Source organism: Pongo abelii, chromosome 17 (genome assembly GCF_028885655.2).
Source record: "Pongo abelii isolate AG06213 chromosome 17, NHGRI_mPonAbe1-v2.0_pri, whole genome shotgun sequence".
In the NCBI taxonomy this organism is placed as follows: domain Eukaryota; kingdom Metazoa; phylum Chordata; class Mammalia; order Primates; family Hominidae; genus Pongo; species Pongo abelii.
The window spans coordinates 73,522,764-73,540,436 of record NC_072002.2 but is presented as its reverse complement, the minus strand read 5'-3'; the positions used below and the strand labels follow the sequence as shown (position 1 = coordinate 73,540,436).

General features: G+C 41.5%; 1 protein-coding gene and 1 pseudogene across 2 annotated transcripts in view; both read right to left on the bottom strand.

Moving 5' to 3' along the window:
- The window catches only part of MALT1 (MALT1 paracaspase), an 81,219-nt gene that overhangs the window by 55,325 nt on the left and 8,221 nt on the right, over nucleotides 1-17,673 (bottom strand). For both annotated transcript variants that reach the window (XM_024236039.3, XM_054538020.2), the window contains exons 2-3: nucleotides 16,115-16,281; nucleotides 810-931 (exon numbers count right to left, since the gene is read on the bottom strand). In XM_024236039.3, coding sequence (XP_024091807.1) covers nucleotides 810-931; nucleotides 16,115-16,281 — 289 coding nt within the window. The remainder of the gene's footprint in view (nucleotides 1-809; nucleotides 932-16,114; nucleotides 16,282-17,673) is intronic.
- Nucleotides 5,077-16,238, bottom strand: LOC103892998 (large ribosomal subunit protein mL37-like; annotated as a pseudogene).

Here is a 17,673-nt window from a genome sequence, read left to right as displayed (position 1 = left end):
AGTCATTCTCAGAACAGCTTTTATTTAGTTTCAGATTTGCAAAGGGAGATGTGGTATCAAGTTTGGAAGAAAGCTGAATTACTGGGACTAACAGAGTGAAAAGAATATGGACTTTCAAGGTACTGTGGAAGTGGGAGGAGGGTAGAGAGGGATGAGGGGATCGAAGAGAAAAGCCCACAGAAGTGGGACACAATGCAGGCAGCCAGCCCACTGAGAAATCCCCAGTGCAAGGTGGCTCAAGGAACTCTGAAGAAAAGAGAATTCTAAAATGTGATTTTAAATTATTTGTTGCGTGCTGCAGGGATCCAATCATTTCACAAAAGGAATAAATGGCCCATTCTGCCAATCTGAATTTCACTTCAGAATCTACCACAAGGTCCTAAATCTTCCGATACAGATAAAACAGTGATGTGGAATTCTTAAAAAGAATAGCACATTAACTTTCCATATAGCCTTGAAAATCTTTTAAAGATTTTGGTTGGAACATAATCTGTTGTGAAGAGTTTTGTATACACAAGAATGTACTGGTGATGTTTTATACTTGCTAACACTGTTGCCCTAAGTAATCCCTATTTTCCACAATTTTTAGAGTGGAGAACTGATTTCATTATTGTTTACAATGTTCTCATGAGACAATTCTGGAACTGTCTTACCAAAATAATGACTATTGACTACTTCAGTAATAACCTAGCAATGTCTATCAGACTCTTTTACCAAACTGTTAAAACTACATTTAGGACGATAATGTTAATTAATTCTCTATCATTCTCTCTCCTTAGAAGAATTAAAAGATATATTAAAAAAATTACCTCTTTATTCATTTTGAACCACTGATATTGAACAAAAGGATGTCCAGTTGCCCGGCAACACAGTTTCACAAACTGTCCAGCCAAGACTGCCTTTGACTCTGGGTTTATAGTAATCTTTATTCCTTAAAAAAAAAAAAAAAAATTAAAGTCACAAAAGAGGGATTTGCCTTATTTATACATCTGAAACCAAAAATTGAAACATTTTAGAAATAACCTGCATATTTCTTTGTCATAAATCACTCATTCACATCTCCTTCTCAATCAATTTACACTTTGTGAGTTGCAGCTTTTGTAAAATCGGAGGAAAGAAACTTACTTGCAGAAGACTTTGATCTATTGTACTTCCCCATGATCGGGTGGGGGAGAAAATTATTTACCATATTTCTTCAATTTCTACAAGCTTTTTTCCCCATATTCTAACACTTCTGAAATCAGGATGCACCTGATAACAGATGCCTGTCAGGCACAGCCACAGGGTAGTTCTCAGTGTTAGCTCATGGAAATGTTTGGTCATAAATGCTCATATGGCTGCCACTTCAGTCAAGTTACGTGCACTGTTAGTAACAGAAGTGTTAAGTTGCAATGTCTGCTATTGTCTGAATGTGTGCCCCCAAATTCATGCGCTGGAAACTGAATCCCTAGTGTAACAATGTTGGGAGGTAGGGCCTAGTGGGAGGCTCTACCCTCACGAATGAATTAATGCCGCTGTAATAACGGGGTTTGCAGGTGGGTTCTCTCTCTTTTCTGCTATGTGAGGACACAGCAAGAAAGCCTTCATCAGAAGCTGGTTCTTTGATCATGGACTTCACAGGCTCCAAAACTGTGAGAAATAAATGTCTGTTCTTTAAAAATTACCCAGTCTGTGCTACTGTATTATGGAAGCATGCAATGGACAAAGACAACACCATTGAAAATGTCTTCAAATGACTGTATTGTTATTTAGCATTGAAATGAAAACGATTTTGGAAGAGAAAGACACAGAAACAGAGCAGTGAGATATATATTTGATATACCTGTGACACAAACATTCCTCATTTGAGGAATAACTGCCAACATCAAAGCTTGGAAGACTTTTGACAGGAATTTGGAAGAAAATTCTAGTCAATAATGGAACACCCCCCCACTCCTTCTCTTGCTTCTCTCTCACTCACTCGCCCCAGGGAAGCACATGACTGTGGCAGGAGGCCATTCAGGTAGCCCTGCAGAGAGGCCCAAGTGGTAAGAGTATTAGTCCATTTCACACTGCTGATAAAGGCATACCCATGACTGGACAATTTACAAAAGAAAGAGGTTTAATAGATTTACAGTTCTACGTGGCCAGGGAGGACTCACAATCATGGTGGAAGGTGAAAGGCATGTCTCACATGGCGGCAGACAAAAGAGAAGAAAGTGTGGGCAGGGAAACTCCCCTTTATAAAACCATCAGATCTCATGAGACTTATTCACTATCACAAGAACAGCAGGGAAGGACCTGCCCTCATGATTCAAATACCTCCCACTGGGTCCCTCCCACAACACATGGGAATTCAAGATAAGATTTGGGTGGGAATACAGCCAAACCATATCTCTACAGAAAGAAACAGACCTCCCGCCACAGCCAGTGAGGAAATGAGGTCTCTTGACAACACCTGTGAGAGAGCCAGCTGAGAAGAAGATCCTCCAACCCTGGGGAAACCTTCAGATGACTGCAGACCTGGCTGACAGTCTGACTGCTGCTTCACGAGAGACCCTCAGCCAGGACTACCCAGCTAAGCCACTTCTAGACTGCTATCCTCAGAAACTGTGTGAGATAATAAACAGTTGTTGTTTTTCACTTCTGACTTGGGGGTAATTTATTATGCAGCAATAGATAACTGACATAAAAGAAACCAAAGCTAGAAATGCTTACATTTGCAAAAGTTGTAATTAATAAAACTGGGTTAGCTGACTTTTAGGAAGGAAAGAAAAAGATAATTAAAACTTATAAAACTTAATTTCCTGCACCTACTTTTATTTTCTTTCCTTGTCTATACTGAATGTGACCTCATAACAGTGTCTTTTTCTTCTACCACCCACCAATGCAAAGAAACAAAACAAGATTACAAGTAAAAAGGAAACAGTGTAAATAACAGTAATCTTAATACATCAAAGGTACTAAACTTTCTAGGAAAAAAAATAATGTTCATGAAAGTCATAGCACAAAGATACTAAATAAAACCAAAATAAAAAATGAGTAAATATTTATTGTATACCTAGCACATTTGAGGGTCTCGAGAAACCCTAGAAAATCTTTAGTAAATATAGTAGAGCCTCTCAGAATTTTAAACTCTTGCCAAGGGAGGACATTCATATTCACTAATCCTTTATGTCGAGGCCAAGTTAGTACAGGATGGATGAAGTTCAGAATTTTTCTGAAATCTGTGATACATGTTGGTAGGAAAGGTGGAAAATGAGATAAGCACTCTTGCTGAAGCCAGCAAATTCATAACACTGTATTTTAATGTCCCCACATTTACCATTCATCTACCAGGAGAGTTTTACATCACAACTTTAAAATACAAAGATTCTGATTTCCCAAGTTTCGATGTGACAGGAAAAAGTTGCAACAATGACAAAAGAGAACAAGTAATAAATCTGAAAAATATAGGAGTTTTGGCTATCCTGGCTTTAAATTTGAATGTCCTATAGCCACCACGAATTTTATATGTCCCAAATCCCTTCTGACACAAAATCTACTCCTCTGCCAGTCCCCACAGTTTCCCCATCTCAAAGATGGTAAACCAGTCTTACAGCCTACCACCATCCATCCAGTTACTCAGGACAAAAACTTTGCAGTTTTTTAGCATCATTCTTAAGGGCCCTAGGATTTTCAGAATGGTAAATGAGCACTGGCTTCAACGTAAAGTTGTCAGCTGCATTAGCCCCTAACAAGAGTCAGCCAGGCACTGACTTCTCTCTAGCTATCAAAGCTCTAGATGACATCTTCTTCCAATAGAAGGCTGTTTCATCTACACTGAAAAATCTGTTTATTATAGCCATTTTCTTTAATTATCTTAGCTAGATCTTTTTTTGCTTTTTTGTTTTGAGACAAGGTCTCACTCTGTTACCTAGGCTGGAGTGCAGTGTCATGATCTCGCTCACCGCACCCTCTGCCTTCCAGGTGTAAGCAATTCTCCCACCTCAGCCTCCTGAGTGGCGGGGACTACAGGCAGGTACCACCGTGCCTGGCTAATTTTTTGTATTTTTTTGCAAAGAAGGGGTTTCACCATGTTGCCCAGGCTGGTATCAAACTCCTAAGCTCAAGCAATCCTCCTGCCTTGGCCTCCCAGAGTGGTGGGATTATAGACACCATGATCAATTGCGAGCCACCATGCCTGGCATTAGCTAGATCTTCTGGATGACTTGCTGCAGCTTCTCCACCAGTACTTGCTGCTTCACTTTGCACTTTTATGTTACGGAGACAGCTTATTTCCTTAAACCTCATGAACCAACTCTTCTTCCGCAGCTTCCTCACCTCTCTGTCTTCACAGAAATGAGGCGAGTTAGGGCCTCACTCTGGATTAGGCTTTGGCTTAGGGGCATGCTGTGGCTGGTTTGATCTATCCAGACTACTACAACTTTCTCCATCTCAGCAATAAGGCTGTTTTGCTTTCTTATCATTCGTATGTTCACTGAAGTAGCATTTTTAATTACCTTCAAGAACTTTTCTTCTACATTCGCAACTTGGTTAACTGGCACAAGAGGCCTAGCTTTCAGCCTATCTCAGCTTTTGATATGCCTTCCTCATTAAGTAAAATCAATTCTAGCTTTTGATTTAAAGTGAGAGACATGTGACTCTTCCTTTCACCTGAACACTTAGAGATCGCTGTAGGGTTATTAATCAGCCTAATTTCAATATTGTTGTGTCTCACTGTTCTTTCACTTGAACACTTAGAGACGACTGCAGGGTTGTTAATCAGCTTAATTTCAATATTGTTGTGTCTCAGGGAATAGGGAGGCCCAAAGAGGTGGCGGGGAAAGGTGGGAGAAGAGGGACAGGGAGGGAGAGGGAGAGGAAGAAAGAAAGAGCGAGTGAGAGAGAGAGAGAGAGACAGAGAGAGAGAGAGAGGAATGGCCAGTCGGTGGAGCAGTTGGAATACACATGACATTTATCAATTAAGCTCACCTTCTTATAGGGGCATAATTTGTGGCACCCCAAAACAATTATAATAGTTTTTTTTTTCCTTTGCAATGCAAGGGCTCTTTATTGTCAGCGAGACCACCAGGCTAGATGAGCACTGAGGCTCCAGGGGGACCTCAGGCCCTCTTTAGTGGGAGAAGGCAAAGGTGGGTTTCGGGCCTCAGAGTGGTCCTTGGCTCACGTAGCACCATGTAAATACAGAGCTAAAAACTTCCTGGATGTCTCCCACTGGAAACCAGTCAGCCCAACACATTCCACAACCACCCTCATTTTTTTTTTTTGAGACAGAGTCTCACTCCGTCGCCCAGACTGTTGTGCAGTGGCGCGATCTTGGCTCACTGCAACCTGTCTCCCAGGTTCAAGCAATTCTCCTGCCTCCGTCTCCTGAGTAGCTGGGATTACAGGCATGTGCCACCATGCCTGGCTAATTTTTTTTTTTTGTTGTTGTTTTTTTTTTTTTTGAGACGGAGTCTCGCTCTGTTGCCCAGGCTGGAGTGCAGTGGCGCAATCTCGGCTCACTGCAAGCTCCGCCTCCCGGGTTCATGCCATTCTCCTGCCTCAGCCTCCTGAGTAGAGTAGCTGGGACTACAGGCGCCTGCCACTACGCGCAGCTAATTTTTTGTATTTTTAGTAGAGACGGGGTTTCACTGCGTTAGCCAGGATGGTCTCGATCTCCTGACCTCGTGATCTACCCACCTCAGACTCCCAAAGTGTTGGGATTACAGGCGCAAGCCACTGGGCCCGGCCCCACCTTCTTTTTGATCACTGGGAGACACCAAAAATGCTGAGAAAGTAGCTGGCATGATTCCACCCAGACCAAACTCTTGCCACACTTGTTAGAGGCCAGGTCTGTGGTATTCTACTGTAACACCAGGAAATGGAATGCACGTCCGTCTGTGCATATACTCTGCACAACCATGGGCTGCTCCGAGATCTTGGTGTCATTCCCACAGAGGAGCTGGGCCTGAGCCAGGGCAATGCCAAAAGCAAACAGGATCATCTTGGCCCACAGCTGATCTGGTTGAAGGCTATGTGGTTGCAAATCGGCTTTCTCCAGGAAGTACAGGATATGGAGACAGGGGTAAGGATAGCCCTCCCAGAATCCTGTGTCATCTTTCACATCATAAACATTGCATTCCTGAAGATCAGTAGTGGGGAGAGGGGACAGAAGGTCTCAAGAACATGATTTTTAGTAGCTTCAACCCCTTCTCTGGAGGAGATGGAGGGGGCAGAGGATCCTTGGCACTCAGCGGGCTCCACCAGAACCATGACCCTGAAGAAGAGACACAATTCCAGGTGGTGGATAACGTGGAGTTTTGGGCACAAATCTGCCTGGCCAGAGAAGGATGCCTGAGAATCTGAGACTTACACGACTGTATCAGACTGTCCACAATGACCAGACAGCAGGCCTCTCTCCTGGGGCCGTCTTCGGTACAGTGCCAGAGACAGGCATGAGAGATCAAATTCAGAAGACGCTCATCTTGGTTCTCTCTGTGGTTCCTTGTATCATCAACAAGGCCAAGTACTTTCTCAGGAAGGCATTCTATTAACTTGGCCTCGGTAAGCCAGAGGGCCTGCTTGACACCCCTGAGAAGGTGGCAACGCTGGTGAGAGACATAGCAGGCCTGGTCTTTGTATGGTGGCTGCTCGTGAATGGAGCTTGAGCAGCAGAACTTTGGGTGCTTCGAGCCAGGGTCCCAGGGTCGTGAACGAGGTGAGCAGAATTTTGGGTGTTTCTACCCAGGGTCCCAGGGCAGGAAGATCAGCGGTGGCAGCCCGGGCGTGAAGTACATCTTTCCCACAGAGGGGATGGGCTCCAGTCCAGGGGTCTCGTACACTCCACCCAGGGGAGGAGGCTCTGGCTTCCACATGGAGTGCATGCCCCACTCACAGGCTCCACGTCTCGGGGCCTCGAAGCTCCCAAGGTTGAGCTGCCTGGAGCTAGTCAGTGCCTGCCTAGCGGGCCCCAATGCCAACACCATACTGATCTGGTCTTAAGACCGCCACCTGGATGCCACCATCTTACCAGGCTCCAACAATCACAGTAGTAACATCAAAGATCACCAATCACAGATCACCATGACAGATATAATGAAAAAGTTCGAAATATTGTAAGAATTACCAAAGCGTGACACAAAGATATGAAGTAGGCACATGCTATTGGAAAAATGGCACTGACAGACTTGCTAGACACAGGGGTGCTGCAAGCTTTCCACTTGTAGAAAGTGAAGTATCTGCAAAGTGCAATAAAGTGAAGCATAATAAAACAAAGTGTGCCTGTACTTAGAATAAAAAACCCAAATTCCTTACCATGGCTACAAAGTCCTCCACGAACTGCTCCTTCCCTTTGGCCCCTCTGCTCTCCTCCAGGCTCACCAAGCTCCAGCCGTACTCCATTCCTTCCTTCTACAAGCCAAGTTCTTTTCTGCCTTTCCACTTACCAGTCCTCTGCTGGGTGCTCCCCACAAGCTCTGCTTTGCCATCCCCCGCAACCGCCACCCTACTGGCTTCCACTATTCTACTGTTTCATAGCAGGCTCTTTCCTCATCATCCAGGTTTCTTACTAAAATATCACCAGCTTCTCCGGGAAATGTCTCTAAATTAGGTACCCTCCCACCCCCCAGTTATCTGTTACATTCACCCAGTTCAGTGTCCTTCACTCTCTAAAATCCCTGTTTCTTACTGTCCGTCTTAGGTACTAAAACAGAAGCTCCATGAGAGCAAGGACCTTGAGGGTCTTAGTCACCAGTTCATTCAGCACCTAGAATTGTGCCCACATATGGCACTGCAGTGGGTGTTAGTGGGTGTTCAACACGTGTTTGTTGAATATATATAATAATAATAGAAATTACTACAGCAGCAAGTTACTGACTGCTTTACACGCACCAGGCATTTTAATCACTAACCTTTGAAATAACCACACCAGGTAGATACTAATTACATCTATGTTACAATGAAAAAAAGGTACATAATTTGCAAAAGGTCAGCCAAATTACCTGGGGTAAATTAAACTCTCTGAGACTATTTTTTTTTTTTTTTACATTGTAAAATGGCAGAACCAGGATGCAAACCTAGGTTTTCTTGCCTTTTAAGGGTTTTAAACCCTTATGTTTTGCTTTCTCAGTGATTCTGTCTTTTTGTTTTTTTGAGACAGGGTCTCACTCTGTCACCCAGGCTGGAGTGCAGTGGCATGATCAGGGCTCACTGCAGCCTCAACCTCCTGGGCTCAAGCCATCCTCCCACCTCAGCACCCCCAATAGCTGAGTCTATGGGTGTGCATCACCATACCCAGCTAATTTTTGCATTTTTTGTAGAGGCAGGGTTTCGCCATGTTGCCCAGGCTGGTCTTGAACTCCTGGGCTCAAGCAATCCACCCCACCTCAGCCTCCCAAAGCACTGGGATTATAGGAGTGAGCCACCATGCCCGGCCTCTTGGTGATTCTCAATATATCTCCCATGGTAATCCTGCTTCCTGCCACAGTGAGCCTACCTTACTGAGAAAGTGTATCACACAAAGAGCAATCCCACACCAGGACACGGCTCATGAATATACCATGGCAAATATTCTCTGCCATTATACAAGGAGATAAGAGACAAGAAGGATGGAAAGGGTTTTTCCTCTAGAGTATCTTACAAAGAAGCAGGTGACTACTGGAAAGGGACCATATGGCCAGGTTCTAAAAGTTATCCTTCCTTTGTGTGGGACATAAGACTAAGTGATTTTTAAAATCAGTATTTTTTTTTTTTTTTTTTTTTAGAAACAGGGCCTCACTACGTTGCCAAGGTTGGACTCATATGTTGCCCGGAACTGCTGGCCTCAAGAGATCCTCCTACCTTAGCCTCCCAAAGTGTTGGGATTACAGGTGTGAGCCACTGTGCCTGGCAAAGACAAAGTAGCTTTTAATGTACATCTAAATTCAGTTTATAAGCCTGTCCTGCACCAACAACTTTATTAAGAAGCAAGTGTGTGTGTGTGTGTGTGTGTGTGTGTGTGTGTATAACACATATATACAATTTATTGCTTCGAAGACTGAGAATTGAAAGGCAAAATGTGATTTGGAAACCACCCCTGGTGAATAGCCAAGAAAATGAGTTGCAATACCTCCCATGTTTTAACCACACAAATTTCCTTCCTCCCACAAAGCCTTGTGCGACAGGGACCCATGGTCAACCTTTAGCCACCCCAGTGCAGCACCCACTAGTGAGAAGGTGCTGAACAAAGGTAAAAAAAGAATATGGTATAGTGCTACGTAGGCTGTACAAAGGCATACAAATGAAAGTTCTATTTTAAACGGTGAACACACAGCTTCCTGGTAAACAAGCATATTTTTCAGATAACATCTACAAAGAAGTCAGAGAAGTTACTTGATTTCCTGTAAGCCTGGGAGAATGTGACTAGGTACGATGGAACCAAGGATCGTGCTTTCAACTACACACACATATGCCGATAAACAAGTACATGCTATTAAGCAATAAAACAAAAATTTAAAACCCTGCTGAAGTTATAAGAAAGATAAATTAGGATAATTTTTGACAAAAGGACACATAGCTTCCCTTGAAGTTATTCTCTCTCACAACGCATTTAAATGTTGACGTAGTTTATCAATAAATACTTTTTCCAAAAACAGATCTATTCCATACACTGAAGTCCATCTACTTTCAGAGGCCATGAAACAAAAAAAGATTTTCATCAACTTCCATCTAAAACTTGTCCTCAAAGTTACTCTGCAATCTTCTATGCTATCACAGAAGAGTACCCACATGCCCTACAGTGTGCCCAAATAAATATCATTCCTCTTCCTCTAACAATTTCCCCCACTATATAACCAAAGTAGGTCCATGTGTGTCCCTCCTACGGCATTATACAAAGTATGTCCACATATGTTTCTCTTACATGTCAATTGAAATTTGTATAGATTGTAGCTAAATCTAGTTTCCCACATCACATCCCTTATTCTGTTACATTGCCTGAGACTCCCCTCGACACTCCACATCCAGAAAGACATTCCTTCAGGCCTTGTTCACCAGCCCTTTCTCTCCCTCTACTTCTTCCTTATCCTCATGCCCAACCATACCATCTTTTTCTCTTTTCACTTCTTGATATTTTTCTTTTAGGAATAATTGCCAATTTCCTGATATTCATGAAATAAGAAAAGTCCCTTACAAATAAGATCCAGTCTTTGAGCACTTTTTAAGTTGGCAAGAAGAAAAAAATTGAACTCCATTGGTCAAAGAGGCAACTGAGGTAATAATACAGAACTAAGTTTCTTAATTCAGAAATTTCGTAGCATTATGGAAATGGTATTGAGTTCAGGTCAGGGTCAGCAGACCTGGTTTTTAATCCTACCTTTGTCAATAATTGTGACTTTGGCCAAATGATAACTTTTGGAAATCTCATTTCCCATGTAAATGTTTGTTGGTTAAAATTTAAATGTTCACAATAGCACTGTTCTGTCGCTTCACAGAATTGTGAAGATAAAATGTGAAGTAAAGGTATTTTAGAAACTAAAGAATAATATTAAACAACCTTTGCACTTATTTTAGAGATAAAAAAGTAATAAAAATAGCCAAAACATAACAATGCGTATGTTACAACAGATCTGAGAAAAAATGGTATGAAATAAAAAAGGAGTAGAGGCAAATGGAAAAGGTGCCACTGAAAAGATGGCACATGACCCTGCCACAGAAATCTCATAGGTACCCTCAGTGAGGCACCTTTCATATGAAGAGTGAAATAAAACGGCAATATCGCAGCACTGGAGCTGAAAAGCAACTTGGGATTCATCTTAATGAGACCCACATCAAGAATGCTAGTTCTCTCTAAACAGCTCCTATCGTTCAGCCTTTGCTCTGCCCATTCCAGGTTAAGGGCATCACTTCTCCAGGCAACCATTTCGTGATGTATGTAACTAGGACTGATGAAGCCTATAATTCTACACTCACAATATTTTCACTTAAAACAAAAGAAACAAATAGGCTGGGTGTGGTGGCTCATGCCTGCAATCCCAGCACTTTGGGAGGCCGAGGCGGACGGATTACCTGAGGTCAGGAGTTTGAGACCAGCCTGGCCAACATGGCGAAACCTCGTTGCTACTAAAAATATAAAAATTAGCTGGGCGTGGTGGTGCGCGCTTGTAATCCCAGCTACTCAGGAGACTGAGGCAGAAGAATCGCTTGAACCTGGGAGATGAGGTTGCAGTGAGCCAAGATTGCGCCACTGCACTCCAGCCTGGGTGACAGAGTGAGACTCAAAAAGCAGACAAACAACAACAACAAAAGAAACAAAAGCACCTTGAACTACACATCTAAGTCTATCTACATTTGCCAATAATACAGATGTCAATATTGGTTGCTTTGGAATCAGTCTTTGAAACTTAAATAGGATCTTAAAAAAAAAAAAAATCATTACAGACCTTTGGTTCAAAACCATTTCAACACATTCATTTAACCCTCTTCTCCAATTCCCACTGAGATGAGCAAAGGAATAAAAGTAGGGAAACAATTTACTAGCGCTGGAAAATGGGATGAACACCATCCACACATAAAAACTAGAAGTGATTTCCCTATCATATAATTCAAGTAAGACCAGACTGAGGGGCAAGTTGGCCAACCCATGTGCAGTGGAAATGCTCGAAAAGAGAGAAAGCAACAGAGAGTAAAAACCTCAATCCTCTGAGGCTCCTTCACAAAATATATAAAATTATAATTCCAGAGTGAGTTTATACTCAGACTTCATGCTGACTGACTGCTGAAGCTGGCTCCTTATTACAGAAACTGTTCTAGTTAGAGATGCATGGATACTGCTCTAGCTATTTCTGGGCACCAAAACAAATCCAGAAAAGAAACTTGGTCAGTTTCTCAAAAGACAGAGAAACTCCACATGACAGTTACAGTTACCTTTCAGAGCTACCTCTGACTGTTGTTCCACCATCACTTGGAACAGAATATGGCAACGTAAGACTATAGTTTCTTGTTTAATCAAAATAAATCTAAAGTTTCCCCTTCTCCCTGCATTTATACCTCAAAGGCCAGTTCACAGCATAACTCAAACCAGGCTTCTCTCTGTAAGGACAGAGGAAAATCATCAGACTTCCTGTGGAATAAGAAGTAATGTCCTCCCATGAAATAGTATCAATGCAAAAAAAGAGAGAAAACATTACAATATTTCTATTTGGTATTTTCACTAAGACTCAAGAATATAGCAAAGAGGGAAAACTGGAGATCAGATAAACTTACGATATATATATATATTTTTTACAACTGTCTTGGATATGATCTTTTATATGTTTGTCTCCCCTACTAAACTATGACCTATCAGCAGGTAGAAACCATTGTTTTATTCATCTCTAAACTCACAGTACCTAGCATAATGCCTAGCATAGCAAGGGCATTGCAATACAGTAAACTTTATTGAATGCATGAGGCAAACCACCAATTAAGTTGATTCTATCAGAGCTTATCTTCTTAATATAATTACAATAGTTTTTATTCTCAATATCTTTATTAAAATATTAAAATTCTTCTCTATAATTCTTGTATTTCTTTATTCTACTATCTATAAATAGAGTAAGTCGGCTGGGCGCGGTGGCTCACGCCTGTAATCCCAGCACTTTGGGAGGCTGAGACGGGTGGATGACCTGAGGTCTGAAGTTCGAAACCAGCCTGATCAACATGGAGAAACCCCATCTCTACTAAAAATACAAAATTAGCTGGGCGTGGTGGCACATGCCTGTAATCCCAGATACTCGGGAGGCTGAGGCAGGAGAATCACTTGAACCTGGGAGGCAGAGGTTGCGGTGAGCCGAAATCGTGCCATTGCACTCCAGCCTGGGCAAGAAGAGCGAAACTCCATCTCAAAAAAAAAAAAAAAAAAAAAAAAGAGCAAATCTTAGATTATGCATATTAGATGCAGACAGTAAGCTAACAAATTAATTACTTCTTCCTAAAATTACTGAGCTTTATTAGATCTCAAAATGTTTGCTGTTAAATCAATAACTAACATTCAAGCAACAACCAATTCCTAAGGACATTATATGGCTAACATGACATAAAACTTCACAGAAACAGTGCACAAGTGGTAACACAGAAACAGGGCGGTGGCTCCCGCCTGTAATCCCACACTTTGGGAGGCCAGGGCAGGTGGATTGCTTGAGCCCAGGAGTTCAAGATGAGCCTGGGCAACATGGCAAAACTCCGTATCTACCAAAAATACAAAAATTAGCTGGGTATGGTGGTGTGTGCTTGTAGTCCCAGGCTGAGGCAGGAGGATTGCTTGAGCCTCCGGAGGCAGAGGTTGCAGTGAGCCGAGATCATATCATGGCATTCCAGCCTGGGAGACAGAGAAAGACCCTTTATCGCAAAAAATTTAAAAAACAAAATATAACAAATAATATTTCCCTACAGCTCACAAATGTACTGAAGAGAAAATTAAAAACAAAAGAAAAACAAAAAGAAAAAAATAAACTGCTTTCCTTTCCTATTCTCTCCTCAAATGCAAAAAAGCCCTATGAGATAATCTTGAGAAAGCCTGTAAGCCAAATATCATCAGGATAATCTGCACTGGGGAATACTGATAGAAAAGTGCTAATCCTATTTGGAGAAAAACACAAAGAGCAAAAATGGATTTTTCAAAGGAAGATTACTAATGTTTATTAGGGTGGCACTTTATTAGTTGCTGGCCTGTCAAAAATAAAAATATAAAATATTGTGTTATTTTAAAAATTCAGGCAAATTGTTACACCTAAATAAATATATGACTCAATTTCAGTCAAGCCCGGTTTCACATATGGGAAACTTAAAAATTCCGAAACCCTAGATCTCAGGCCAGTGATCACAACACAAATCAAAAGAGATAAGGCCCCTGTCATTGTACAGATGAAATTCAACACAACATTATCTCATGCAGCTCCTATAACTCTGCGAGGTAAAGAATACTTATGTTCATATTATAGACTTGGCAAATAACGGTTAGAGTAATTAAGCATAATTATTGAAAAAGAGAATGAAATACATATTATATTTACTTCCCAGAAAGGTTTCCTAAGCTTTCAGAGGCCCTGGTATTCAATAAAGTAGAGAACTTAGTAAAGTAAGCAAAAGTAGACTTTACTAAGTATGAGACTTTACTAAGTATGAGAATTTGGACTTTACCAGTATGAAACCTAGACTAGCAGATTTCAAATGTCACAACTCTTGGGTGCTACTTCAGGTACCAGCAATATAAAAATTAATAAATACCACTTTAGGAACTCTATTGTTTCTATCAGTAATGGGCCAGGTTTAAAAAAGAAAGTTTACTGTTTGGTGCCAAACAACAGTCGCATTTGGGAGGGTGGCATTAGCAGCTAGTTATTCCCACCCAAGCCCTGTTGGTAGGAAGAGGCGCTGGGAAATAGAAGGCAAGCATCCAATACAGTGTGTATCAAATTCACAGGGCATTTATCAGAGGCCTATTTTACCATCTACAGCGGGCTTTGTAAAGCGGGGATGATTGGGAGTCCAAGTCTCCTTATTTATAATCCAGGGCCCTTTCCATTTGTAGTAAGCTTTTTGGTTACCTCCCCAGTATCTGCTGCTTCCTTTTTCCTTCTAATAGTTTCAATTTTGTTTGGTGATCCATGTGGTTCCAGGAAAGCTGACTCAACCCAACTCCACTGCTGGCTTCAAGTCAGGTGAGTCAGCACATTCCATCTCCTTGGCAGTGACAGGTTTAGAGCTAGGCATGTGACCGAAGCTAGTTAACTAGATGAACCCTCTGGGTTTTGCTGGGGCAAGAATGAAGGAGCCCTGAAAAAGCCAGCAGACGTCTTGCGCTATGCGGAGAGTCAGTCATGGAAGGAAGCCAATGCCAAGAAAGGAAGAGAAAGACAAAAACCAACCAACGCGTTGAGAACAGGATTGTTCCTTGATTCTCTTGAAGCCAAACCTGCTCTAAGCTTTTCAATTAGAAGGAGAAATGTATTCTCTTTATTATGCCTATTTGGGTTGGGTGGTGACAAACTATTCACATAATGAATGTGAGTATCCTTTCCTCCTCTTTCATCATGGGGAATTCCTCTTTATTCCCTTCTCCCACTCAGCTCCCATGATTATTAAATCAGGAGAATGAGAAACCCAGAAACAGGATGTGAGAAATTGAGCCTTGATACTGACAAAGGTTTTTTTGCCTTTAACATGTAACTGACGGCATACCACTATACCATGTGTTCCTAATTTCCTATCCCACAACTAACAATAAAAAATAACATCTCATTTATGGTTTTAAGTTCCTCATGTTAACTTAAAAATATATCATAACCAAGCTGGTTATATATTGAAATGGTATACATCAAAACCATGTAAAATAGAGTGCATCAGGTCCTTTGTCTTTCCAAACTCAACCTGCCTTTCCAAGCTCAACCAGCCTCTTTGCTTCCTGTGGGACAAATAATGGCCCACTGGATCCCCAGGTAAGGAAGGAGGTCTGTAGTGCTGCCACAACCAGGCAACTTCGATGGCATGTCCCTCCTGCTCCCCACCACTGCTGTAGACCAACTCTATCTGCAGCTGAGAGGAGAGCAGCTGAATGGAGAAGAGGGACTGTTTCCTAAGCCTCATCTGATGCGGGAAGTGCAAAGCCTCACCCAATATCGGTAATTCAGGAAAAACTCATAAGGTTATAAGGTTGAGTTAATCAACATTCGAAAGCCTCACTGCAGCAAAAAAAACTTAAACATTTGTCATACTTGCTTTACTTCATCTATATAAATACACAGGAATAAATATATGTTCATTTTTTTGGCTGCACTATTCCAATGTACGTCATAGGAATCCTCTCCCTAAATACTTTAAAACGCATCTCCTTTTTAAAAAAAGGACATTCTCCTATAGTATCATTATCATATGATAATTACTTAATATATCAAATATGTAGTTACATTCAAATTTTTCCAACTATCTCAAAAATGTCTCACGTAGCTGGTTTCTTCAACCACAATCCAACCAATATTCATGCATTGCATTTGCTTCAACCTGGGAAAGCAAACAAGGCACTACGCATTTACATTTTCCAAAAATACTTAACACAATTCACCTGGTCAAAAGAGATAATTTCTTCTAAGTTTGGCTCCATGAACTCCTGGAGAATAATCCTAAGAACAAAACCTACCTGGGGGGCTGAGCAGCTGAAGAACTTCAGTGTGTTCCATAGCCTGCAGGAAATCACTCAATTCTGTGACTGTGCAACCCTTTTCACCCATTAACTTCAGCAGACACAGGCTGGGGCTTCCTTCAGGCTCCAGTACCTTAAGAGAACACTGCTCCAGGTCTAGGCAACTGAAAGCAACAGAAAGAATTCAAGTCAACAGCTTTCTTCCACATGATACACCTGCTATATATCTGGACCACAGTGGTGCTGTATGGAATAAATCACAAGTGAGTGTGTGGGTGGTGACAAACTATTCACATAATGAATGTGAGTATCCTTTCCTCCTCTTTCATCATGGGGAATTCCTCTTTATTCCCTTCTCCCACTCAGCTCCCATGATTATTAAATCAGGAGAATGAGAAACCCAGAAACAGGATGTGAGAGAAATTGAGCCTTGATACTGACAAAGGTTTTTTTGCCTTTAATTTAGGAATGGGGAATAGGAAGGCCAGAAAAATTTCCTTACTCCTTCTTCAAAGATGATGAAATACAAAATGACCCCAAATGAAGCCCCAGTAGGCTACATTCTGCTGCCTCCTGAGTGAAAGAAATATGCACTCATTCCATCAGGGAGCCAAAATATCTTAAATCATAGCACATGCATGTATATAAACGGTGTTGGTAGTACTCTGAATTGAAAGCAAGAGAGGCTAATGTCTCGAAAACGACACTAGATAGAACAATCAATGTTACAAGGTTAGCAATTGAAAAATACTTAAAATATCCTTAATTACTAGCTTAAATAAATTATGGCACGTATATCAAATGAAATACTGTTAATTCATTAAAAAAACTGAGCCTGAGGTAAAGGCATAGGTCTTCAAGACATACTGAGAAATGAAGGAATTAACATAAAAAACTGTGTATAATACACCATTTGTATTAACAAGGTAGTATGTCTATGTGTGTATTCATACGAAAAAAGGAAGATACAGAACAGTGTTTGTTATTACCAAGATGATCTGTGTGTGTTCTTATACACGGAGAGTAAACTCTGAAAAGGTATCTAAGAAACTTGTAGCCATGGTTGCCTCACAGAGGGTAAGACAGTAGAGCTCATGGCTGGATGATCTACTTTTCACTATAACCCCTTTTGTACTGTTGATTTTTTTATGTGCATTTATTTTTAGATAATTTTTTTTAATAGAGATGCTGTCTTGCTATGTTGCCCAGGCTGGTTTCAAACTCCTGGGCTCAAGTGATGATCCCACCTCTGCCTCCCAAAGAGCTGGAGCCACCACTCCTGGCTCTTTTGATAATTTTTAAAAAGTATATTTAGAAAGAGAACCAGTACTATTGACATTCAAAGTATTTAGGCTGGGCACGGTGGCTCACACCTGTAATCCCAGCACTTTGGGAGGCCAAGGCACGCAGATCTCATCAAGCCAGGAGTTTGAGACCAGCCTGGCCAACATGGTGAAGCCCCATCTCTACTAAAAATACAAAAGTTAGCTGGTGTGTGGTGGTGCACGCCTGTAGTCCCAGTTACTCAGGAGGCACAAGAATCGCTTGAACCCAGG